The 25426-nt window shown below is 62.2% G+C and overlaps 2 protein-coding genes across 5 annotated transcripts in view; both read right to left on the minus strand.

Moving 5' to 3' along the window:
- NECAB2 (N-terminal EF-hand calcium binding protein 2) overlaps window positions 1-3325 on the minus strand; it is a 28515-nt gene extending 25190 nt beyond the window's left edge. Inside the window, exons 1-2 of the mRNA XM_047837105.1 lie at window positions 3101-3325; window positions 563-587 (exon numbers count right to left, since the gene is read on the minus strand). Of these exons, the coding sequence (XP_047693061.1) occupies window positions 563-587; window positions 3101-3325 (250 nt within the window). The remainder of the gene's footprint in view (window positions 1-562; window positions 588-3100) is intronic.
- A 1416-nt stretch (window positions 3326-4741) lies between these two features.
- Window positions 4742-25426, minus strand: part of OSGIN1 (oxidative stress induced growth inhibitor 1) — a 46184-nt gene continuing 25499 nt past the window's right edge. For 2 of the 4 annotated variants that reach the window (XM_047835473.1, XM_047835471.1), the window contains exons 2-6: window positions 11251-11355; window positions 9780-9916; window positions 8805-8996; window positions 8447-8538; window positions 4742-6024 (exon numbers count right to left, since the gene is read on the minus strand). In XM_047835473.1, the coding sequence (XP_047691429.1) occupies window positions 5076-6024; window positions 8447-8538; window positions 8805-8996; window positions 9780-9916; window positions 11251-11317 (1437 nt within the window). In that variant the 5' untranslated portion in view covers window positions 11318-11355 and the 3' untranslated portion in view covers window positions 4742-5075. Of the gene's footprint in view, window positions 6025-8446; window positions 8539-8804; window positions 8997-9779; window positions 9917-11250; window positions 11356-14871; window positions 15027-17647; window positions 17747-25426 lie in introns of those variants that run through there. The other 2 variants (XM_047835472.1, XM_047835469.1) reach the window with 2 other exon arrangements.

A 25426-nucleotide genomic window follows, 5' to 3' on the forward strand; every position in this document is an offset into this window, starting at 1 on the left:
AGGGGGCGTGGCGTGGGGAAAAGTTCGGGGGTCTGCAGCACAACCTTGACTGCCTTCGTGCAGCTGGGCGGCCCTGGGCAAGTCACTTAACCTCTCTGGGCCACTCCGGGATCGTCAGGACAGGAGCGGCAGCCGTGAGTGTGTGAGGTCGTGGTGAGGAAAGAGGCACCAGGCCCGAGAGTGAGGCTGGGGGCTTCCGTGAAGGGTGGTCCCTGGGCACCCCCCACCCCGGGCCGCTCTGGCCCAGCCCAGCTGCGTGAGCGCGATGATGGTTCACCAGCATGTCCCGCACGACAGACATCTTAGCATCCGAGACGGCCACACGCCGAACCCCCGCGGCATCCCTACCGCGCGGGAACTACGGGAATGCCCCCCCAGACGCAGATAGGGAAACTGAGGCACAAGGCAGCACCGGCCTGTGGTGTTCTGACCTCCAAGGCCTGTACTTGTCACCGGCAGGTTCAAGGCCGTCTACGCCCCCACCCCTCGGCCCTCCCACTGAGGCGCCTGGACAGGAAGAGCCGGGGCCTCCTTCAGGGGACAGCCCGGGAGGGGAACTCACCGTTTTTGTCCGCACGTCGGAAAATCTGCAGGGAAGAGAGGTGGCGTCAGTGAGGGGCCCAGAGGGGCGGGCGCCCTCCAGCGGCCTCTGACTCATCTCGAGATCCCCCTCCTCCCGGGAGGAGACCCCGGCTGGGATCCAGGGCGGGAGGGATGTTTCAGGCGGAGTCCTCACTGCCACCGGGGAGGAAGCAGCGCCCACTCGCCTTCTGTGCCGCCAGCCCACCCACGACCGCACTGACAGACACGCGCACGCACACGTGGACACACGCACGCTCACACCCAGCCGCGGGCTCACGGGTGTGCCTCCGGAGCCACTGGTCCACGCGGCTTTCCCACCGTGCCACGCTCGGTCACACGCTCAGAAGCCGTGTCCCGTGGACGCGGCCACACGCCTCGCACCATTGCACCCCTCGGGGAGCCCCGGTTTCCTCCAGCGGGGTGGCTTAAGTCTGAACAGAGGCGTCTGCTAAGGGGACCTGGAGGGGGGCCTGGCGACTGGACCCCCAGGGGCAGGACTGGATTATTTCTCGGGGTGGGGGGGAGTGGGCGGAAGCAGGCCACCAAGAGCTCAGAAAACCAGGTGCACTGCAGGTGCAAGTCTCTGGCTGCCGTGGGAGGGGGTGGCGGGGGGACAGCCCAACCCCCGCCCCCCAAACATGAGCCGAGACCCCATAACCCCCCCCCCCACCCTGTGGTATTTTTGGGAGCGGATGAGCCACACTGATAAGAAGGGGGAGGGGGAGGCCCCACCCCCTCTGGCCATGCTACCTTGGGCCCAAGCCCTCAGGCCAAGGACAGATGTCCCCCCCCCCCCCCATCCATCCTAGCACCACACATGGTGACAGACTGAGGCAGCAGTTCAGGAAGGGCTTCTCAAACATCACCCCCTTCCCTCAGCTGAAACCCTAGTCTGGGGTACTGAGCAGGAGCAAATGTGGCTGGGGCAGAAGGGGGACAATTATCAGAGCACCGGGGCCCTCCCCCAAAGCCCCATCGTGGGCACTCCACACCCGTGCCCCTGACTGCAAAGTTCCCCGAGGCCAGGGTCCCACCCTCAGGTGCACCCCTCCCCATGCCTCAGGCAAGTGAATGGTGCAGACCACGTGATGTGGTTCTGGGAGTCCGCTCATCACCCCATTTCCTAGATGAAGAAATGGGGTCTCGGGGACCCGCACACGCCAGCTTGAAGAGGGCACCGGAGCTCACTAAGCCGTACTGTTAGAAGCAGGAGGGGTGTGGACAGGGGTTCCCTACAAGGGCAGGCCCAGAGCTTTCGCCCTGAGAGCTAGGCTGGGGGTCCTGAGGGAGAGGATCCATCTGTGCGTGCGTGCGTGAGTCTGTGTGTGTGTGTGTGTGTGTGTGTGTGTGTGTGTCTGGGGGCGAGGCAGCCACAAGCACCCACGGCACAGCTCGCCCTTCCCCGCCCAGCCCTCTCTGCCTGGAGCCAACCGTGGGTTCCAGGAGACAGGAGGTTCGGGAGGGGAGAGGAAATCTACGCTCCCAGCCAACCATCAAACACACAGACACAACTCTCCCAGAAACCCAGCCCGCACAGGACCCTCCTCGGGACATGCACATCCTAGGCTCCGCTGTTACCGGGTGGGGGTGGTGCCCAGGACAGAGCCCCCCTCCGCCTCCCCCGGGGAGCCTCCCCCCACCAGCAGTGAAATCTCCCTCCCACTCCTCGGGAGTGGGTGGCAGGAGGATGTGGGCTTCCCAGAGGTGGGTGGCTTGGGTCCCAGGGGGAAGGGGGGCTTGAGTAGAGGGTATGGAGGATGGAGGGGGCTCCGAGTGGAGGCGGGGGTCGTCGGGGCCGGGATCCCAGAGGTGTCCAGGCTCAGAGCAGATGGGGGTAGTCCTAGCTGTAATGGAAGGAGAGGGGAAGACAGGGGTGGGGAGGGGGCTTCACTTTCAAAGAGGTGGTGGCTGGGGTGGAAAGGGGCTTTGGGGATGAGAACACAAGGTCTCAGGGTCTACCGCCAGAACGAGAAAAGGGAAACCAGAGTTAGGGGTTGGAAGAGTGGGGGGGGGGTGGGGGTGGTCTCAGAAAAGTAGCGATTCAGGCGATGATCCAGGATGGAAAGGAGGAGGGGGCCCGGAGGCGGCAGGTGCTGGCATCCGACAGCGGATGGGGGTAAAGGCGGAGGTGCAGGGCTGGGGAAAGGGTAAGGGCTCGGCCAGCGTAAAAGCAGGGGGGCGGTGGCCGGCAAAGGGCTCCAGGGCTCGGAGAAGGTGGGGATCCCCAGAAGAGGAGGGAGGGAGCGGGTGGAAGGGGATCGTCCTGGTCCAGCGACAAGACTAGACCGGGATGGAGACCCGCCGGGACTTGCAGGGGCTGGGGTCGCGCTCTGGGACGCAGAGGGGCCGGGGGCGGGTCCTGCTCCCGGCCGCCGAGGGGAAAGCGCCCCGGGGAGGGGGGGTCCCCCGCCGTGGGAAGAGGGGGCCTCGCGGGTCCCGGCGGGGACGGAGGAAGGCGGCGTCGGGAGCGCCCCTGGTGGGAGGAGGGGGCTCGGGGTCCCGGCCGGCGCGTACTCACGTCCAGGATGACGGCGGTGCCCCCGCGCGGCGAGCCGGGCCCCGGGCCGGGGCCGGGGTCCGCGGCGGGGGCGTCGGGGGCGTCGGGGGCCAGCGGCGCCCGGGGCTCGCCCATCCTGGCGCCCACCCAGCGCAGCAGCCCGCCCAGCGCCCGGCCCTGCGGCGGCGGCTCCCGGAGCAGCCTGTGCGCGCCGGCCCTGCACAGGCGCGCCGCCCGCTCGCACATCGCGCCGCGCCCGCCGCCGCCGCCCGGAAGCCCGCCGACCCCCGCCCGGCCCGCGGCCCGCCCCCGCGCGACCCCTCCCCGCCGCCGCCGCCCGCGCCGCCCGCGCCGCCCCGCCCTCCCTCCCGCGGCCCCGCGGCCGCGGCCACCGCGGGGACGGGCCGACACCGGGGGACTGGGCGGGGGGGGGGTGGGGGGGCGCTCCGCCCGGACCCCGAGCCACGTGCCTCGTGTCCACCGCCCCACCCCCTCTGCCCCCCCACCCCCACCCCGGGAGCCGGGCGCGGCGGCAGAGGGCTACCCGCGGGGGCGCGGTGCTGGGCGCCGGACCCCAGCCCCGGCCACGGAAGGGGCCGCCCGGTCGGCGCCGGGTTGGGGGGGGGGGGGGGCGTCTGGCTGCGCGGCAGGGGGCGTCCCTGGGGGCTGTCCCCCGAAAGTCTCCCGCTGCCCCCCTCCCGCGGGTTCCCCCCACCCCACCCGCGGCGCCTCCGCAAGGGCCGAAGCGCGGGTGTCCGGCGAGTCCGGAGCGCCCTCTGCTGGCTGAAGCTCCCGAGATCAGCGCCTAGGCGCTGGGCCTCCCCCAGCACTCCCGCGAGGGCCTGCGTGCCTCCTCAACCGTCCCCCACCTCGTCACACAGCGCCCAGACCAGTCTTTGCACCAGAACACTCTCTTCCTCACACACCCCTATCCATCCATCCATCCATCCAGCCATCCATCTATCCAGCCATCCCTTCATCCTCAACCGGCCCGAAGGATGAGTTAAGGAGCATCCACTAGGTGCTAGGCCCGTTGGAGGCACTGGGTTCCACTAGTGAGCAGAACAGACAGGGCTGGGGGGGGGGGGGGCGGTGAGTGGTGTCCTTGGCCTCCTGCAACCTACACCCTGGTGGGCAGAGTCAGATACGGAGCGATTCCACAGATAAACCAACCCCAAAAGCTGAACTACCATGAAGAGGTAGAACCTTGGGCCGTGAACGGGGGACTGTCCTGGTGGCTACGGAGGGGCTCGTGGCAGTGGAGGCTTCCTGGAGGAAGTGATGTGCTTAGGCTGAGAGAGTGGAAGGAAGAGGAGTCAGAGAGGAGGGAAAGTGTCCTGGGCGAGAGACCGGCCCTTGCAAAGGCCCTGTGGCAGGTGCAAGCATGGGAGCATGAGGGACTGAAAAGCGTGTGGCCGGGAGGGAGCGTGGGAGAAGGGCCGGGACTAGACTGGAGGGGTGGGCAGGGGCCTCCTCGGCATACCATTTCCCTGCACACCGCCTTCCCCCGCTTCCCGCCCACAGCGGTACCCCCATGTGCGGGACCATCCCTTGTCACACAACTCCCCCGCCCGAGGATCTCCCACATGGCCCTGTGCCCCCCCCCCAGACACCCAGCCCCCTCCCCACGCAACAGAATCCTCAGACACACGGGTGGAGGCAGGCACTGGGTTTAATTGGGACCTGATTCTGGAAGGAGCAAGGCCTGCAGTCCTCTTGGCTCTGTGCTCAGCCGGCCCTGGTGACCCCAGCTCGTACCAGCGGCTTTCACCCCAGATCACAGCCTACGCCGGCCCGCGGCTTCTGTTCCCGGCCTGGGCACTGGTCTGCGCGCAGACTGCGCAGACTCATCTTCATCGGGGAGGCCTGCCGCATGGGCTCGCGGCCCCTCTTTCTCCCGCCAGGGGAGGCCCCCTCCGCTCACTGGGGCGTCTAGCTGGGCTGTGTAATCTCCCTTCCTCTTTAGGGCCTGGGGACGAGGATGCCAGGCCGGGTGTTAGGGTGGCTTCCTGGCCTCCTTCCTCAGCAGGGAGCTGGCCACTGCCAGGGCCCCGCCCTGCACGAACCGCACGAAATTGTCCCCAGCCAGCGGCCCCACGGCGTACAGGCCCTCCTGGCGGGTGCTCTGGTAGGTGAAGGGGTCCACGTCGATGGGGTTCCTCTTGGCGCTCAGCGGCTGGTCGGGGTCCATGGCCAAGTCAGCGCCCGCCCCGGGGAGGAATGAGAGGTCGGGGTGGGAGCCGATGAGGACCAGCACCAGGGCGACCCCAAAGACTTTCTGGAGGCCGTCGCGGTCCCGGAACACGGCCTGGCGGTCGGCCTTAAAGAGCAGCAGCCAGTGTTCGGGGAGGCTGAGGTAGCCCTCGTAGGGGCTGGGCGACAGGATGGACTGCTCCCGCATCATCTGGTGCACCTTGTGGTACTCGGGGTACAGCATCTTGGGCAGCTGGTTGAAGACCAGGCCGGGGTCGTCCACGGGCCGGCGGAAGGTGTGGATCACGGGGATGTTGCAGTGACGCGCGTAGAGGACCGCGTCGGCCGCCGACAGCCCCGCGCCCACGATGAGGACGGGGTCGGAGGCTGGGGTTACCGCGCCCGCCCTCACGGCCGCCTCCAGGGCCGCCAGCTCATAGTGGACGAAGGGCAGGGCCTCCCCGGGGATGCCCAGCCGTGCCGGGCTGTCCGACGTGCCCGTGGCCAGGACCACGTTGCGGGCGCACAGGGAGAAGGGCCGTCGGCTCTGGTCCTCGGTGGTCACGAAGCCGCTCACCTGGAAGAGGGGGCTGGGCTCCCGGCCCCCGGAGCCGCCGGACTCAGGCGTCCCCCACTCCACGGCCGTGACCACGGCGCCGGACACAAAGTTGCGACCCAGGTCCTTCTTGGTCACATAGTCCCTGTAGTAGTGAGCGATGTCCCCAGCCGTGGCACGGCTGTTGCGAAGGCCTCTGAAGGGAAGGATTGGGGAAGCGGGGGTGTCAGAGGGCAGACTGGGGTGTGGGGGCCACAAAGGGGCCATCGGGGGGTGACCAGGCCGGCGGTGGGCCTTGGTGAGGGCCAGGGTGGGAGTGTGGCCACCAGAGTCAGGTGGCCTGGGTTCAAATCCCAGCTCTGCTGCCGGTGAGCTCTGTGCCTGAAGCCCTCCGTGCCTCATCTACACAGCGGGGAGGACGGTGGTGATGGTTCTATTTCATGTGGTTGCAGAGAGGGTTAGAGGGTCATGTGACCAGAAGCTTTAGGAAACAACCTGACAGGTAGTAAGTGACAGGTTAAGCCTCAGCCACTGTTATTACTCCCAAGGACTAAATAACGACCCACGTAAATATGGTGGGATTCCGGAGTGCCTGGGGGGGCTCAGTCGGTTGAGCATCCGACTTCAGATGGGGTCACGATCTCGCGGTTTGTGGGTTCGAGCCCCGCGTCGGGCTCGGTGCTGACAGCTCAGAGCCTGGAGCCTGCTTTGGAGTCTGGGTCTCGGTGTCTCTCTGCCCCTCCCCCACTCACGCTCTGCCTCTCTCTCTCTCTCTCTCTCTCTCTCTCAAAAATAAATAAAGATTTAAAATGTTTAAAAAAAAATAACGGGAGGATTCCATATCTATAAAGTTCATAAACAGGGAAAACTGATCCACGGGGTGGGAGGGGAAGGAGAGGTCCCCCCCGGGTAGGAGGAAGGGGTCTGTGATGGGGACTGTCACCATACCGGGGACCAGGATGAGGAGGCCTTCGGGGGCACACGCAGCCACAGGAGAGACTGTTTTATTGCAGCATTGTTACTCTTGTCGGGCCGCTGTTATCACCGCCCCTCCCAGGCCAATGACCGCAGGGCCGGGACCGAGGGTGGCTGGGGTACAGGCTTGCCCTGATCTCAGCTCCTCTCTCCAGCGACCCGTGCGACCTCAGGGGAGTCAGCTTCCCCGAGTGTGGGCGTGTCGTTAAGGAGGAGCTCACTTCAGGAGAATCCTCTGTGACTCCCCCAACGGGACCGAGTGTGGCGCGAGCTCACACTGTGTCCCCCGAGGCTGTGCCGCGCGGCCCAGCTCGCTAGCCTGCTTCTGAAACCGGAGCCCTGGGGTCTGTTTCTGTGAACTTGTCGCTTGCCCTTCTCGGAGTCAAAATGGTTTCAAGGAATGGGCCTAAGGTGTTACCTCCAGGGTTCCTTCTAAGAAGGGCATGTGGGACAGAAGGAGAGCCCCGGGACCGGGCAGGGCTTAGGAACCGTGGCGGCAGCAGCCCAGGGGGAGGGAGGGCACCTGCTGTGGGTGTGGGCCTCCCCCCCTCCCCCCCTCAGCTCAGGGCCCCCCCCCCCCCCGTGAGTAGGAATAGTCACAGGAGTAGGCGGAGAAGTGCTGAATCGGGAATATTACGCGGCCATGTAAAAGGCTGGTTACGAACACTGTCCTCATGGGGTGAAATCCTGAGGCCGGAGTGTTAAATTTAAAAGTAGAATATAAAAGGAGGGGTTCCTGGGAGGCTCAGCTGGTTAAGCGTCCGACTCTCGATCCCAGCTCAGGTCACGATCTCACGGTTTGTGAGCGCGAGCCTCGAGCCAGGCTCTGTGCTGACCGTGCAGTTCCTGCTTGGGAGTCTCTCTCTCTCTTCCCTTCTGCCACTCGTTCTCTCACTCTCTCTCAAAATAAATAAGAAAACATTAAAAAAAAAAAAAGTAGGCTATAAAAGGGCACGCCTACAATTACAACCTAAGTTCCCATCTGTCTGTTAACACGTCACGACTCTAGCCTGGGTGTCTTCCGACCAAATCTGCAGGGACACAAAGGCTTTGTGAAACGGGGTGGCTGGGTGGGAGACGAGAGGCCTGTGAGGGGCGGAGGGGACAGGGCGTCACCACCCGCGCGGCGACCCCCTCCGACCCCGAGGCCCCGGGCAACTTTCTGCCTCGCTCCCCAGGCAGGGCAGGGGCTGGGACTCGTTTGTTCAGGGAATGAGCTGTTCCCCCAGGATGGTCAGAAGCGTGCAGGGAGGTCACGACGGAGCAGGAAACAAGATGGAGAGAACTATTCCCCCCCCCCCCCCATCATGGGCTAGCGACAGGCAGGGGCGTGGGGGTGGGGGGAGCCTGGTCGGAGCCCCAGGGCAGGGCCAGCTGTCCCCCTCCCACAGGGGCTGGGATGCTGCCCAGGCCCCCCGTCAGAGGCTTGTGGGCCAGGCAGGAGCACTGGGGGGAGTCCCGGGGTGAGCCCAGCCCCAGGCGGCCCTCTCCCCACCGGGGCCTCAGTGTCCTGCCCCGGGCAGGAGGAAGGGCCGCGTTGGTGGCCCTGAGCGCCTTTCCCTCTGGCTCCTGGGCTCCGCGTGGGGGCAGGCCCGGGCCACCCCGCCCTCCTCACCCTCCGGGGCTTTCCAGAACTGCCTCACCTCCGCTTCCTGCCTATCCACTCCGTGACCTGCAGGTCTGGGAGACCCATCCACTGGCCTTGGCTAAGGGTCACCATGGAGCCTTCAATGGACTGTGGGCAAAAGGAGTCCTTTGGTCCAGGCCTCTCCTAGCCCCTAGCCCAGCAGGTCGGCAGGGGGTGGGAGGCCTCAGCTGGGGAGGGGGCAGAAAGGGCAGGTGGGGAGGGAGGCAGAGGGGCGGTGGGCAGAGCAGGAGGGGGAGGGAATAGGGAAAAGGCAGGAAACGGAAGAGTCCTAATCTTTGGGAGGAAATCTCTCCGACACTCCGGGTAGACTGAGCCCAGATCCCCCCCGCCCGCCTCTCCCGGACCCCACTCACATGCCAGGCCCCCCCAGGCAGGTTCCGGCCTAGGACCATGTGGGGGATGGCTCGCTCCTTCTGGTGCTTCCAGGTAAGAACGGACTCCATGTTTCCCCCGAAGTCTGTGTCTGGGCGCAGGAGGGCGTCAAAGAGCAGGGCCACGGGGCTTTGGCACCGGCCTTCGAGGCCTTCAGACAGGTAATCCAGGTCCTGGAGGGGGTGCACGGGTCAGAGGGGCCACTGGACCAAGGCTGCCCGGTTTTGCATTCCCACCCTAGTATCAGGGTGGCCAGACAAACCCGGAAAGTGCTGCCTCTCACTAAGAGATAAGGCACGGCAGCATGTTAAAGGCTCTGACAAGTCCTGCAGCCGAATTTCCCTGTAGTTTTGCCAAACCCGAGCATCCCTCAGCCTTCCTGGAGTAGGAACGTCTTCTCTGAGGAACCGGTGTCCTGTAGAAGGCATTTTGAAAGACGCCGATCTAGACCAAATGCCAGCTTGCTTCCTCATCCACCAGCTTGAGGGTGGGAGGGGCTAGGAGGAGGGGAAAATGCTGGGAGGAGGAGGTGGACAGCCAGTGGCCTTCTGGAAGGCCAGGGGCGTGGATGGAAGATTGGTGAGCTCCCTGGGGCAGGGGCTAGTGAAATGAACTACCCAGGGCGGAATTTCTCAACCGCGCTCTGTGGCGGGAGCGTGGAGGGTAACCTCAGTTGTGACAACTGACGTTGTCCCCGGGGATGGCCGAGGGGGCCGTGGAGAGCAGGAACGTCCCCCGGGTTACACCCGCTGGTCTAGGGGACGTAAGGGAAGCTGGTGTCGCAGCTGCCGATCGCGAAAGACGGCCCTGGTTCCTGGCACGATTTCCGGGCCGGCCCCTGTGGCCGCTCGCCTTCCTCACGTGGTCTTGTGGTCTAACCACCGCGTATTTTTATTCTTGCCCTGCCTCCCCAGGGTGTGCGTGTCTCCTGCCCCATCCCCAGAGCTCTGGCCCACCTGGTCCAGGAGGGAGACCCCCGGCGCCTCGGCGAGCTTCCTCTGCAGCAGCGGGTGCGGGTGGACGGCATCTGGCCTCACGTAGGGGGTGTAGCCGGACAGCAGGTAGGACAGGCAAATGCCTGAGGGGCCGTTGCCTGAGGAGACAGGGTGGGGTCAGAGGTACCGAGGGCTTTGGTCTTGAGCTGACTTGCTCAATCGATTGGCTTTTCGTTCGTAAAAACAGAACGTCTATTGCTTTTCCTTCGTAAAGACAGAACATCTATTCCGCCGTTAGCCGCGCCGGCCACTGTGCGTAACAATGGCCAGTGACTGGAGCACTGAACGGTCGTCGAGAGCCTACTACGCGCCGGGCGCTGTACTCTTGTTCTACTCTCATGACAATCGCTGACATTTGTCGAGCACTTGCGATGTGTCAAGGGGATTTTAACAACCAAATAATAAGAAACTGACCGATCCCCCCCGCCGGACCGGGCCCCGCACGAGGCCCTGTCGTGCGTGCCCTGGCCCCCATTCTCTCCCGAAAACATTCGTGGGTGCACGCTACCCTTTCCCCCTTTTCAACCCGGGAGGGAGCGGGAGCTCAGAGAGGTTGAGTAACTCGCTTGTGGTCACACAGCAACGTGACGGAGATTCTAAGACCGCTAAGAACTAGTCCCGTTAGCCCAGAGCTGACCGTCTGGGATGTCACATAGATGAGTGAAATATTAGAGCACAGATTGTTCCGTGCTCTGCAGGGGTGAGAGCAGGGGTGCGGAGGAGGGGTGCGGAGCCACCGGTGGGGGTCTCTGCTCCCCGGGCCTGAATGATTCACACCACCTGTGCATGGCACTTCTTGGGCATTTAACCTCATGACATCGTTTCTTATTGGTCTTTCCCCTCCTCCTTATCTTGTGCTGCTGAGAAGATTACTCGTGTGTGGAATGAGGACAAACCGTACGAAATCGCTGACGTTCACCTCTTTTTGATTTACAGAAATGGCCATTTCGGATCTCGGCTCGCACGGGGGAGGGGCCGCCTGTCTCCCACTGGGCAGCCCTGAGGCAGGAACCACATGCTTTAGCCGTAACCCCTCATGCGGGCGGGCACCTAGCACAGGGCCAGGCGCAGGGACTGTCGTGGGCTTAGGACCAGGCCTCCCCCCTGCACCCCCCTCCTCCGCTCTCGCCAGGCAACCTCAGTGATGGGTCTGCTCTGGCCCCCTGGGTTCCTGGAGGGATTACAGGGAACGGGAACGACATTTTATAAGCTGCTGGGCACCTCATCAGGCGCACCGCGAATGCTCAGTGGCCAATTTTTTTTTTTCCATTTAACTTTTATTTTTTTTAAATATGAAATTTATTGTCAACTCAGTGGCCGATTTTAAAGGCAACGGTGGTAAAGAAAGGCCAGGCCTGGGCTTGCCTGGCTCCTGACCTTCCACTCTCGGGGCTCAGCGTGTCCCCTCCCCCTGCCCCGGGGCAGCACTCACCGATGATGACGACTGGGAGGGGCTCCGAACGGTCGGTGCCAAGGTGGTCCCTCCTGTGGATGTTCATGGCTGGGGCTGGTTGGGGGCTGGGAGCCGGCAGCTGATCTGGGGGAGAGGAAGGGCCACTCGGTGAGCCTTGGGTGGTTCATGTAGGCACTTCCCAGCTACGGGGTATTGTCCTTTGGCCCTCAGGGTCAAGTCCAAGATCCTCCCTGAGGCCAGTCAAGATGCTGCTCCCCTGCTCCTTCTCACCTCCTCGCACCTGCTCCGTTCCAAACAGTCCCCTCTCCCGACCCGGCCACTTCCACGTCTGAGCTGCACCCCACTCGCCCCATCTCATCGGCGGGCAGTGACAACGCCCAAAGCTTCCCGTCCACCTTCTGTAAGGCTCCTTCTTCTCAACCCAGGGGCAAGCCCTGGCCGACAACGTGGTGACAGCCACCGCCCCCACCCCGGTCCAGCCCTCAGATCTCTGAGCAGCCAGTGGACTTTGGAGCCATCACCCGGCCCTAGCACGGCGCTTCCTAGCTGGTGACCAGGGGCTCATTCCCGGACCTCTCTGGGTCAGGCTCCTCATCTATAAAGTGGGAGTAGCAGTCTCCACCCGGTAGGGTTGTTGGGGGACATAGTGAGGTGACGGCCGTGAAGCACCGGCTGGAGCAAAATGTGCTGCTGGGAAAGGACCAGGGCTCACTGCCTGCTCCAGGGGGCTCGGTTGGAACAGGTGGGCTTGTGGAGAATTGCCCCCCCCCCCCCCCCCCCCCTCCCCGGGGAACTAGGTTTGGAGAAAAGTCTTCCAAGCTGGCTGGTCTCTGGAGCACCAGCGCCCCCTGCTGGCCGCGGGCCTGCATCACTCACAGCGACGCAGACCCCGTTCTTGAGGCTGCAGGTGCAGAAGAGGCTCCAGACTCACCTTCTCCCTCCACGTCCCCCAAACCCAGCTAACGGGGGCCCCCGGGCTCGCCCACTGTCCACCCCCTGCCGTCCTGAGGGCCCCAAGGCAGCACCCACACGAGTGCGTCAGGAATGGGTGGCCGTTAGCACCGACCTAGCTCCTTCCCGTGTTCTGCTCATACGGCCCCACGCAGAAAGCTCTGTCAGTTATGATCCCGTTTCACAGATGCGTAAACTGGAGCCCAGAGGGGACGCACAGGTCGCTCAGTGCCACAAAGCTGCCTCTTAAGCCCAGGGCTAACTGGTGCCAGGCTTTGCCCGGGTGCACCATGTGTGACCCCGGCCAGCCCCAGGGAGACCCGGGCTTGTCACAGGGTCACACATACACGTACAAAGTGAGTGGGTGGTCATATGGCCCCAGGGAGGGGGGGCCCAGGGTCACCGCCATCAGAATTCTCCCGGAGAAGGTGGAAATCTGGATTTCTACGTGCATTCTCTGATTTGGAAAAGTGGGTGACTAATTCCCACTCGTCCGAAAAACCGTGAATAGCCGACGAAATGTGACGGAGCCAGGATACGACGTCTGATGCGTGCACAGTGACAGAAACAGCAGCCCCCACCCCCAGGCAGGCCCTGAGAGGTGAGCCGTGTCACCTCCACCTGGCAGGAAAAGGGAGGCTCGAGGTTAAAGGATGTCTCCGGAGTCACACGGCGGGAAGGGGCACGTCAGGGGGCACGTCAGGGACTCCCTCCTCGGTGCTCTCGGGCCCCCTGAAAACAGCCTTCCATGCCGCTGGTGGGCCCAGGGGAGAGGACTTGGGGGTGGCCCCCCCACCACTAACAAGAACGACACAAAAGGCTAACACTTCTGGACTTCTATGGAGCTGGCTAGGTACCAAGCATGTTCTAAACACTTTATCCACATTAATTTGATTCTTATTTAATTAGCAGCATGCACTGTCATACGTACTCTTAGGCTCGCTCCCATATTACAGATAGGCAAGCTGAGGCCAGCAAGCCCTTCTCCAGAGTGGAGTGTGATGGGGGCCATTCCCAGCCGGGCTCATCCTTCTGCCCTGTCCCCTCTGCTGGTGGGGAGGGAGGCCACGGGTCCACGTTCCCAGCTGGCAGGGAGCAGTTTCTCACTAACCGCTGGGCACTGGGTGAGCCTGGTGGTCCTGGAGAACAGGATTATAGTTCCCAGAACGCTTTCTCCCGGAACCGCCAAACAGCCCCAGGGCCCCACCCCTCCTCATGACTGTCCCCAGGAACAACAGGGACCCAGGTGATGTCCTTGCTGAAAGCTGTGCCTTAGCAACTTTCATTCTCATGCAAACCCACTTCACTGATGTGAAAACTGAGGCTCAGGGAGGTGAGGCCATGCCCCCGAGGTCGCAGAGCCAGTGGGTGATGGAACGAGGGTTTGGCACCCGTGGTTTGGGTTCACCTAGACTCTCCACAGCCCCCCGAAACGAGCACGCAACCTGCTCCCAGGGACCTGAGCCCGCCCTGGGCATGCCCGTCCCCTTTCTTGCCCCTTGAGCGTCCCCACCCCCAGTGAAGAGGGGCACTCCCCCAGCCCTCATTTGCCCTCTTCTTGTGCTTCCCGGAAGGCGGAGGGGCCCAGTTACCACCAGGGCTCTTGGGATCCGAGTCCAGGGCTCCCAGCAGCCTCTGGATGCCACCCATGTGAGGTCACGACCCAGGGGACACTCCTGTGCAGCGTCCCAAGGTCCTGAGCAGCCAAAAGCTCTCATGACCTTGGAAGAAGGCACACACTGCCTACTGACAGCAGGCGACCTGAAACCACACCCATCCCAGTTACGCTTTTTAGTGCTGTGGCGTTGGCACGGCCACCTTTTTAATGTTAACTTGTTCTTTGCGTGCCCCCCCCCCCCTCCGGCCCGCGCTGCCTGGACAGCAAAAAAGCTCCCATGAAAGACTGACTCTAACTCCCAGAAGCAAATCGGCATCAGAGGAATGGAAATAATGGCATCTGTAAATGATGTTTCTTTGAAGTTTGTAGCACAGGCACTTTCTGGGGGAGGAAGGCTTAAAACTGTTCGGAGACACTGAGGCACCAGTTCGGCTACACTTATTGGGCACCTCCGGCGGCCCTTTGCTCATTTGACTTTGATGACAGCCCCCACCCCGGGGCACAGAGGCGCCGTCTTGCCTGGGGAGATGTCCGAGACGAGTGCGAAGACTGCACGATGACAGTTGCCACCAAGGAAGTGACACGAGGCCGTGGGGCAGGGTGAAGGTGAGGGGGGTCCCTGGACACACAAGGGCCACCTGCCGGCAGCCTGGGCACACCCCCCTGCACCCCCTCCCTTTGGAGCCTCCCCCTCCTGAGCCCCAAGAGTTCAGAGGCTCCCCAGACCCCTGGTTCTCAGCACCCCAACCTCTGTCAGACGCCAAGTGCTGGGGACCCCCCGGGGCGGCCCGGAAGGCCGGGAGAAGCACCCAGCCCAGCAGCCTGGCTGCAGGACCCAGGGGCCTCGCTGGGCAGCGCGCCGGGCTGACCACGCCTCTTTCCTGCCAAGAGCAGCATCACGTGGACCGGCGACAGCGGGCGGCAGGGACGGAGGGTGCCAGGCACCTGGAGATGGTCATGGCCCGCAGGGGCGGAGGAGGAACCCGGCGGCGGCCCGAAGAGCTTCTTAGTGGGGCCTGCCGGCCCCCCTGCCCAGCCGCGCCCCTCTCTCCCGCCCCCAGGCCACTCACCTGACCCGCAGGCGTTGCAGGGAACCCGGGGAGCCTGACCTGGCGGGCGCCTGGAAGGCTGGGGCCACAGAGCCACCGGGGAACGGGCTGCCTTTGCCCCGTGGGGACCGGACCGAGCAGGCTGTTCGAGTCAGGGAGGCGAGGGTATTTCACCGGCTGGGAGGAGGCAGGCGGGCGGGGCGGGGCCAGGAAAATCACTTTCATAAGCGTGAGTCAGCAGGGGCCCCTGGATGAATGAACTTGCACTAGACCCAGGACCAGCCTTAAAGGGCCCCCACCGGCCGGGGTGGGGGTGGGGGTGGGGGTGGCCAGGCTGGCCCCCACCCCTGGGGCTCAGTCAGTAAACGGAGGCCCCAAGGGACCCCCAACCGAGCCAGCCTGGCCTTTTCTCTTAGGGAGGGAAGACAGCCTTCCCAAAATTGGAGGTGGCCCTTGTGTTGGGAGTGGAGAAAGCCACACACCCTGCTTGCACTTGGTGGCCCCCCCTCCCCCCGCCCCGGCTGTTCTCCACTCCGCCTCAGCCTCACCCGACTCAGTGACCAACCTCCTGACATCAGCCTGCCCAGGGTGAGACCCCGGGCTCTGCCACTTCCTGGGCGAGCTGCCTCAGCTTCCTCATCCCAGAAACGGGGCTGGCTAACAGGCTTTCCCCCCTGGGCTGGGCGTGGTATGTAAGCGATGCCACCCTTGGCTCCCTAGTTCAAGTCCCCCTTTCTTCCTTATTCTTTCTCCGCACGCCTCATGTTTTGCTGACCCTTACTATTATTTCATTGTCTGTCTCCCCAGACCAGGAGGTGGGTCCTGCGTGGGCAGGGGAGTGTTTCCGTGTCTGCTTTATCCCGAATCTAGAATGCTGCTCTGCACACAGTAGGCGCTCAAGAAGGAAGGAGGGAGGGAGGGAGGGTTGGGACAGTATTTGGCCCACAGACCTCAGTGCACATTAGCTGTGATTTTCATTATTGACGTGAATGCCGCCCCCTCATCCTTTCCTGGCCGGGGGGGGGGGGCTGTGGCAAGCAAGGGGGAACTTGCCTTGCGTGCAAAATTTAAGGGTGCACTGAGAACACCCAGTGATGAAGAAAATAGTATTTTAGTGCAAGGTTTTTTGGAAAATCAAACCTAGGGGCGCCTGGCTGGTCCAGTCGGAGGAGCGTGCAACTCTTGATCTTGGGGTCGTGAGTTCGAGACCCACATTGTGTGTGAAGGTTACTTTAAAAAAATAAATAAACCTAAAAAATCAAAAAACAATGCCCAAAGTGAAGGATACACAAAAGATTACAATTTCAAAACCAAACAGGATCTGTAACCGTGCCGAGCCATATTGGAGCCTGAGCAAAAAGAAAAATCAGAATACTGATGCTGTCTTCATTTAAAACCTTGCTATGTTTCTTCATCTTGGATTTTTGGCGTTACTCTTGATTTTTAAAAATACTGCAGGAACACAAGACCCGTGGGTCTTGATCATGGAATGCGTTGGTGCCCCTTATAGTTTGTGCCCCAGGTGATGTCTCTCTCCTGGTCCTGGTGGCCACAGGGGCTGGGGCTGGGGTTCGCACAGCACAGGGTATGCACAGGGAGGTGAGGTGGGGGGACGAGGAGGAAGGGGACCAGGTCAGATTGTGAGGCTCTACTGGGGACAGAGTGTGGTATCCCACCAATGAAAGATAACCTCTGAGGATACAGAGTCCCGCTGAGACCGGCAGGGACAGATGGAACGACAGAAGCCACGGAGTGGGGGGAGGAGAGGATGGGGGAGAGGGAGAGAGGCAAGCTGGCACAGGGAGGGCTGGAGGCTGGGGGTGGGTGGAGGGTTTGGGGGGCAGCGCGAAGGGCAGGCTGAGAAGGGAGACCCTGGGCTCAGGGAGGAGATTAGGGGTCATGAGCTGGGAAGGTGGCCCCACAAGGCTACGCCTGAGGGGAGCCCCTGCCTCCGGCCTGCGCTCTCCTCCTTGGGGGCTCCTGGGTATGTGCCCTGTGCCCGGGACCCCACTCTCAGAAGGGCCCTGGGCTTGCTTTAAAGCTCCTCTGTCACCACTTTAAAATCCTTATTAGGGGCGCCTGGGTGGCTCAGTCGGTTGAGCATCCGACTTCAGCTCGGGTGATGATCTCGTGGTTCACGGGTTTGAGCCCCACTGACTGCTCAGAGCCTGGAGCCTGCTTCACGGATTCTGTCTCCCTCTCTCTCTGCCCCTCCCTGGCTCGTACTCGGTCTCTCTCTCTCTCTCAAAAATAAATAAAACATGAAAAAGTAATCATAAAAAATAAAGTCCTTGTGAATTTTTGAATGAGGGGTCCCTCATTCTCCCAATTTGCACCGGGCCCCACAGATCACATGATGGGCCAGACTGGGCTGCACCGAGTATGGCCTGCTGGGTGCTGGGCTTGGGCGCAGCCCCCCGGGCTGGGTGATTTCTGCTAAGGCACTGCCCCCCTGGAGCCTCGCTTTGCCCACGGGAAAATGGCACCCACAGTCCCGGGCCCCTGAGCAGCAGTGCTCCGCGGGGTCCTATATGACAGGGTACATAGCAGGTGGGGGGGGGGGTCAGCGGGAAACCCATTGCTCTGGGCTGCGGCTCCCTGGGTGGCTTCTAGCCCCTTGTAGGTGTGCTGTGTGACCTTGGCTGTGGCCTCCCTCTCTGGGCCGTGGCTGTTTCCAACATCTGTGGCCGTTCCAGCCGTGGCCTTGTTTCCAACGCTCCCCGACACTCTGAACGGGCACCGTCCACGCACCAGGAGCCCAGGGACAGCCTGGGGAGTGCGGCTTCCACAGACATACCTCTGCTGCAAGCTGTATCTTTGCCCGGCCGCCTCGTCGTCTCCACCTCCCCATCCCAGGGCTCTGGTCTGGAACTTCCAGTGTGTTTGGATGTGTAAACTGAGGCAGAGAGAGACACCCCGGGTCAGAGGTTCCCACTTGGAGCGTCTCAGCCCACGTGGGGTGAGGATGAGTTTCGGGGTCCAAAAAGGAAAGCCCGGGAAGGAGGTGGGTGCCCGGGTCCCCCATCTCTGGGTCTGGCCTGTCCTTCCTCCTGACCTGCCTCGTGGCCCCCGATAGCCCTGATCCCTTTTCCGGATTTTGAAAATCTGCTGATACAGAGAATTGTGGGCGAGATGTGGACTTTCTTCCCCGTCGCCTGTTTATCTGCCAGGAGATTGTGGGAAATAGAATGTGTTGACTTGCTTCCAAAAAGCTTGGCCAAGACATAGACAGATAAATGTCACGGGCGACAAAGGGACGGTGGTTGGGGACCATGGAGAGGGAAGGCAGGTCTGTGGAGGTTCACTTTGGGTGACTGGCTCTCTTGGGACTCCACTGGGTGCCCCGACCCCTCCACACCTGCCCCGTCCCCTTCAGCATCTGGAATATGAGCGCCTGGACAAATACAGGCCCTCAGGCAACCGGACTGCAGATAAGATACAGGCTTTTAGTGTAAATACATTCCATGCAGTATTTAGGATGCACTTAGACGAAACAATTTTTTTTTTCATTGTCTATCCGAAATTCAGTTAATTTCAGCCTCTATTTTATTTGGCAAATCTAGCCGTAAGCATAAAGTACACTAGGTTTTGAATAGTACAATAAAAAAAAAAAAAGGAAGGGAAAATGTCTCAATCATTTTTATATGGATTCCATGGTAGAATGAGAATATTTTAGACATCTTGGGTTAAATAAGACAAAGCATTAAAATAGTGTTCACCTGTTTCTTTTTACGTGATTAGTGTGGCATCTGGAAAATGCATGCCTGTGGCCCTTTTTAGGCTTTTACTGGACATTGGCACCTGCTGCTGGCTGGTCATGCAAACCGGGACATTCCTGGATTTAGCAGCGAAAAGTCCCACCGTGTTCCAGGAACACTCTCAGTCCTTGAGAAATCACACCCATCGGGTGTCCGCAGGGCAGCCGGACAGGGTGACTTGGGAGAGGCGTTTCTCTTCTGAGCCTCAGTTCTCCCATCTGGGCACTGGCCTTGCAAGGTGGTGACAGCAGAGGGAGGGGCCCAGCAGTAGGAAGGAGCTCAGACACAGCAGCCCCCCGCCCCCGGGCCTCCCCCAAGCTCCCTGCAGGTGCTTGGGTGCTGGGGAACCAGTGGAAGTGAGGACAGGCTAGCTTCGGGGCGCTCCCCTGGGGGTCCTGACATTGGAAGGATCCCCTGTCAAAACCGCGATTTCTCTCTCCCCACAAAGTCCTAGGACTATTCCCAGGGGCTGCTTCTGGCCCTTCCGCCTCCCTTTTCCCTGTGGCGGCTCCCAGAGCACTGCCACGGGCCAGGCACCTCCAGGCGTGGACAGAAAGTGCTTTACATGCAGCTGAGGCTCAGAGAGGCCAGTCTTGAGCCTGAGGGCACACAGCATGAGCGACAGAACTGGGGCTTGAGCCAGGGGCTGGGACTGCAGCGTCTGGACCCTTCCGGGGAAAAGGAAGACCATGAACTAAGGAAGGGACAAAGTCTCCTTCCTGCCTGGAGCACAGAGGCATGGCCCGGGAGCTCTCCCGAAGGGCCTACCTACCACCACAGTCACCCTCTTTCTGAGGTGCCCACACTGTAAGGCGTTTCGGGGACGGATGCATGTAATCAGTACACGAGTCCAGTGAGAAAAGTCTGCACGGGGCTCTTATTTTCCATGCTACAGGTGAGGAAGCTGAGGCCCAGGGAACGTTAAGATGCGACCCCAAGTCACGGCGCGCGGTTAGAGTGGGACTGCGACCGGGTTCTTCCAGCTGCCCTGGCACAACGGGACCAGGCTCTTCCGGCACATAACAGTAGAGCTAATATTTGCCTTCCCCACTCACAGAGCTTTGCCACCACCTTATCTCACTGACTCCCCACAACCAGGGGGTGGGCAAATATTTTCAACAACAAGTTTAGTTTGCAGATGAAGAAACCCAGGGGGACTTGCCCAAGGCCACTGTTTCCAACGGGGTGGCAGAGGGGACCCGGAATGAAATCTGGCTGTCTGGTGGCAGGGCCACGCAGGCTGCCCCAGGACAGCGGTGGGAGCTGCCCGCGGGGGTTCACGACCCAGGGAATCACCACAGATGCCTGGGGAGATGAGGTCAAAGCTGCGGTGGGGGGGGGGGGGAGGGGGGGCTGGGCCCTCTTCCCACCCACGGAGAGAGCTGGTGGGGGGGGTCAGGAACCACAGGCGGAGTGTGGGGCTGGCCCCCAGAGGAGAGTCTGATGGGGGGGCTCAGCCCCAGCCTGTGGCCACACTCTCTGCCTCCCGATTCCCCCTCCTCCTGAAAAGCCAGGGGGAAAGTTATGGCAGGAGAGTGAATGTACCTGCCCTACAGTCAGGGTGGACAGGGGGTTCTGCCCAGGAGTGAGACAAATGGGGACTCTGACCCCATCACTTTCAGCTGGGTGACTTTGGGCAGGTGACTTAACCCCTCTGAGCTTCCACGTCTTGCACGTGAGAGGCCGATGGCAGAGCAGAACTGTAGAGCCCCGCTGCGCATGGGACTCGCCCGGCGAGAACCTAAAGCTATACTAACGCCCAGGCCTCGGTCCCAGAGATTCTGACCTCGCTGGGCTGGGGTGCAGCTGGCTCCGGGGAGTCCCCGTGTGCAGCGGGGCCGGGAGCCTCTGCCTTGGCAGCTGCAGGGGATGAGCAGAAAGCCCCTGGCCCTGGGGGAGGAGCCCCTCCCAGCTTGGCGGCCGGTCCTTTGTCAACCACATTCCGCACGCAGCTGCGGGGAGACTCATGAGGCCTAAAAGAGGAATCGGCTTCAGAGGAGCCCGACCACCAGGACTGCTGGTGACCCCGGTGGGGGTCTTGCCGGAGTCCCAAAGAACCACCGACTCCACCACTGGACGCACCGCTATGTCCCCTTACTCATTTACCGCACGCGACTCACGTTCCCCGACTCGGTTCTAGGCCACCGCCCAGACATCTGCACCGCCACACCGTGAGCCCGGAATTCCGGGGACCCCCCCTGCGGGAAACAGCTACGATAAGCCAGGAGACCCCCTCCCCCCACGTCCCCCCGCAAAGGCGCCGATATTAACAGCAAAGGCCGTGAGCGACTCCTGCGCCCGCTGCTGACCGTGGGTCTGCGCGTGGTGGCGAAGGCCCAGCCTTTGAAAAGCGCAGGTCGGGAGCCAAAGACACGGGGGGGCCTGGGGGCAGGAACCGGAACACGTTGGGGAGAAAAGAGGAAGCTGGGGGAGGCCAAGGAGTCTCAGCTGGATTTTTGAATTCGAATTCCCATTACCTTTGCGTAACAGACAACAATAGTCATCCTAAGTGGAGACAATTTTTGAGCCGAGGGCCTTCTGTGTTTTGTTCACAGATGAATTGCAGGTGTCCAGCACGGGGCCTGGGACACAGTGCTAGCTCAGTAAACAGTGACTGAATGAATTAATGAGTCTCGTTGCTTCCAGACTTTCCAGATAGCCTCTGGAAACACTGCCGAACGTGAATAAAGCCCTCTTTATGTCATAGGCGCATGGACGGGTGTGCCTGACGTATATTTCAGTCTTAGGTGACCACTGGGAATTGGCCGAGGTTGAAGACAGAGCCCTGTGGCACACCAGTAGAGGTCCTTCCTTCCTCCAGGAGACACGGTTCCCCCATCGGCAGAGGGGAGCACACAGTGTCTGTGGAGTCAGAGACCATGGGTTGTGCATCAGCTCCGATGTGTCTTTTTTTTTTTTTTTTTAATTTGTTTTTTCAACGTTTATTTATTTTTGGGACAGAGAGAGACAGAGCATGAACGGGGGAGGGGCAGAGAGAGAGGGAGACACAGAATCGGAAACAGGCTCCAGGCTCTGAGCCGTCAGCCCAGAGCCTTGTGCATCAGCTCCGATGTGTCTTTGGGTTCGTTACTTCACTTCTCCGAGCCTCAGTTTCCTCATCTGTAGTACAGAGGTGATAATACCTGTCCCCCAGGTAGCTCATGGGTCCTCAGGGAGGCTGTGGGTCCTCAGGAAGAGGCGGACACCCCTCCCCTCTGTGTATCACCATGCGGACATTCTCATTCTGGGCGGTCATTTACATGGACCTGCTCGTTTTCCAGCCACCCAGCCCAGAGCCCCACTCCCCCCAAATGTCCTTGAGGTTCTGGAAATGTGGTCCCCGGACCAGCAGCAGCAGCAGCAGCAGCACCTGGGAACTTATTAGAAACATAGAGGCTCAGGCCCCCGCCCTGGCCCCACAACCTGCACTTTCACGAGGCTTCTGGGTGATTCCCTCCAGGTTTTGATCCACTGCTGAAGGAGAGGACGAGAAATTCCATCAAAGGCTCCGCCTACGCCTGCACAGTCCTTTGACTTGACTGCTCTGGATGAGCCCTTGACTGCTCTGGATGAGCCCACGCTAGGCCCTTGGGGGTGCAGTGCCTCTCTCCCTACAGGCTCGTAAATCGTAAGTAACCTGCAGTCTAGGGCTGGAGGTTTAGCTGGCGCCTCGTCTGTCGGAAAACTGGGGCCCCACCTCCTGGTCCCTGCCCTTGAGGGTCCTGCCATCGACCTGCAAGTCCCAGGCCCCTTGGCATGCTGAGAGGTAGGCTTGCAGCAGAAGGAAGCCCCCCAGACTCCGGGCTGCCAGGACTGTCTGACCAGCCCTTCCAACAGGCTTCCGGGCCCTTCCCGAGCGGCCCAGGTTTATTGTCCTGGACCCAGAGGCCAGAAGCGGAGCTGGCGCTCCTGAGCTGTTTTGTCTCTGGTGTCTGTGGCTTTTGCCCCTTGGCCCCGGGGAGCGGGGGCTGGGGGTGGGCATCACTGGCTTTGTTTCATTTGGCCCACGTGCTACTAAAAAAAGCCTTGTTTGCCACCGTTATCAGGTTTTATGGGGCCTTGCCTTCTCGGGCAGGTGGGGTCAGGGCCTCCGGGATTTAACTTAGTGTCATGTGATCGGACCTTTCCCAGCGACAGGACAGGACAGGAGAACAGCTCCAAGAGCATTTTGCACGTTTCTCGGCAGAACAGCACTGGTGTCCTGCCTGCATCTGAGGCCTGAGGGCAGTGGGAGCCCCTGGAGGTGGTCCACCACCTCCCCTTCCAGTGCGTTTGTGACAAACGCTTCCGTGCCCAAGGGCCCAGGGTCGGAGGGGAGAAACGAGAAGGGGCTTTGGAGGGCACTCGAGGGTGGGGGCGATGGGTGTCACTGCAGCCGCTCTGGAGAGATCGCGTGTCAGCTGAGGCGTGCTTGGCCACTCAGAGAACCGGGGTGGGGCGGTCTGGGGGCGCAGGACACATGTGCTCCCAGGAGAGGCCCCAGGGTGGGAGGTGGTTGCCTTGTTTGAGGACGGGAGGGTGAGGGGGGCCCTGAGGGGCTGGGAGACAAGCTCGGCTGCAGCGGGGAGCCCCCGGAGGTCCTGGGCAGAGTGGGGGCTGTCCAGTGAGAGCCGAAGCTGCCTTGGACCAAGGTACCGGCCGTGTGGGTGCAGAACGGATGGGATCTCCACCCATTTTGGAGCCAGCGTCAGCGGGACTTAGTGACAGACCGACACTGGAGGTGAGCCTCTTGCCTGGCTCAGCGTGAACCACTCACCCCTCCGAGAGCAGGGCCCTGGTGTGTGCACCTGCCGGTCCCTGTGGTGTAGATATTCCCACCAAGGCGGACTCAGGCTACCTGGTCCCCCCGCCCCGACTCCCCGGGGGTGAGCAGGGACAGGGAGGCGTCAAGGACGTTTTCCTGATGGGGGCCACGTGTGGGAGGGTGGCAGGCGGGGCATTCGCTTCGGAGAGAAGCCGAAGAAGGGGAGAGACGGGGGTGGGGGTGGCCACGTACGGTCTTGCGGCCTGAGGTGCCTGTGGAGCTCTCCAGCTGGGCACAGAAGGCCGAGGCGCGGGGCCCGAGGGGTCTCGGCTTGGGTGTGAAGCACGGCCGCTGCTGGCAAAGAGACGACGTCAGAAGTCTGGGGATCGGGGGAGGTCACGGAGGGAGGGCGGAGGCCAGGACAGAGCCGTCGCCGTCCCCTTAGCACAGCCTGCTCGGGTGCTTGCGCCCCCACGACCCCGTGAGGGTGGCGCCCTCTCTGCGGCGGAGCCCAGCAGTGCTTAGAGGACGCATCTTCATGGGGCTGGGGACTGCCCCCCTCTGGCTGCGACTCTGGAGCCCCCGGGGCCTCGGGCAGACCCCGTGAAGATCTTGCAAAGCAGCTGAAGAGCCCTCTTGGCGTGGGGCCCAGGGCCGGGGCTGGGGGGCCCGGAGCAGGAGTGGCGCCCCGGGGGGAGGGCCGAAGGTGGGGCCAAACGGGATGAAAGCTAGGACGTCGCCCCTCCCAACCGGACGCCAGGCAGGTGCTCGGCATTTCCCGCCACCCTCCGAGGCAGGAGCTCTCGGCGGCCACATTCAAACCGAGGGATGGGACGGGGAGGGGCGGCCCCCTCGCGGCGGCCTCCCTTCCCGGTGGCCCAGCTCCTTCCATAGGGCCTGCGCGAGCAGTTTCCATTTGGAGGAAAGGAGACCTACTTAGTCTCCTTCGATACCACCCTGAGCTGGAACCAAACGGAACCCTGGCTGGCTCCTGGCTGCTGGTCGCGATCACTGCCACCGTCTCCAGCAGCAGGAGGACAGCAGGATGGTCCCTTGCCTGCACACCTGCGGCACGCGGGCCCCGGGACGAGCGGCCGGGACAGAGGTGCCTCTCTGACTAGACAGGGGCCCCGCCTTGCTCACGGGGCCGCATCCGGCAGGACCTGACAGGCCCCAGGCCCCTTGCACCGACTTCTCCCCAGCGCGCCGGGCAGTCTACCACCCGACCCCCTCTGCTGCCTGCCCTCTGCTGCACAGGGGCGGTGCCGGCGGTGGGTGCAGTCGGGTCTGGGCGGGGCACTGGAGGCCCTGCATGTTTGGTGCCATGGAGACGCAGCCCGGCTGTCTGGGCTTGAAGAGATCTGCTGACACGAGCAGAGACCCGCCACTCCTCCCCACCCACCACCCCCCCCCCCCCCCCCCGCCCCGGCCTCACCTTGGGACAGTTCCTGCACTCGAGGCGATGCTGGCCTCAACGGTGGAATCCACGGCATGGAGACTAAATGTCATCAGGCTGGGCCTGGCTTGACTCCCCTCACGAGTCCATGCAAGGATGGGCTTGTGCACCTCTCTCTGGCAGTCAAGGACTGCACTCCCGAGTCTAGACTTTCCTCTGCTCCTGTGGCCTCCTGGCTCTGAGACCTCTGTGGCTCACCGAGGGCCTAGACGTTTCCTTCGCCCGAGTGCTCCGGGACAGAGTCCCGGGCACGAGGATGTCTGTGCTCAGAGGCAGCTGTCCCAGGAGCCCGGCACCCCATCTCCCAGGTGGAGCAGCTTGGGTCAGTGAGGGGAAGCGGTTTCTCCGGGGTCACACAGCAGGAACGTGCCTTGGAATTCAGCCAAGACCCCTGAAAAGGTCTGTGACCTCTAGGGAGGGAGCTCAGAGCCCCCCTGCCCTTCAGGGACTCAGCAGGAATTTCTTGCAGGGCGCTGTGCTGAGAAGCAGGCATATGATGGGGGAGAAAGACACAGACCTTCCCTCAAGGAGATGATGACCCGGTGGGGAGGTTAAGTCCATAGGTGTGCTCTCACAGACTGACCTGTTGGGCAGCGTGAGGAAAAGTTGCCCAAGACA

This window comes from Prionailurus viverrinus, chromosome E2, assembly GCF_022837055.1.
Source record: "Prionailurus viverrinus isolate Anna chromosome E2, UM_Priviv_1.0, whole genome shotgun sequence".
NCBI lineage: Eukaryota > Metazoa > Chordata > Mammalia > Carnivora > Felidae > Prionailurus > Prionailurus viverrinus.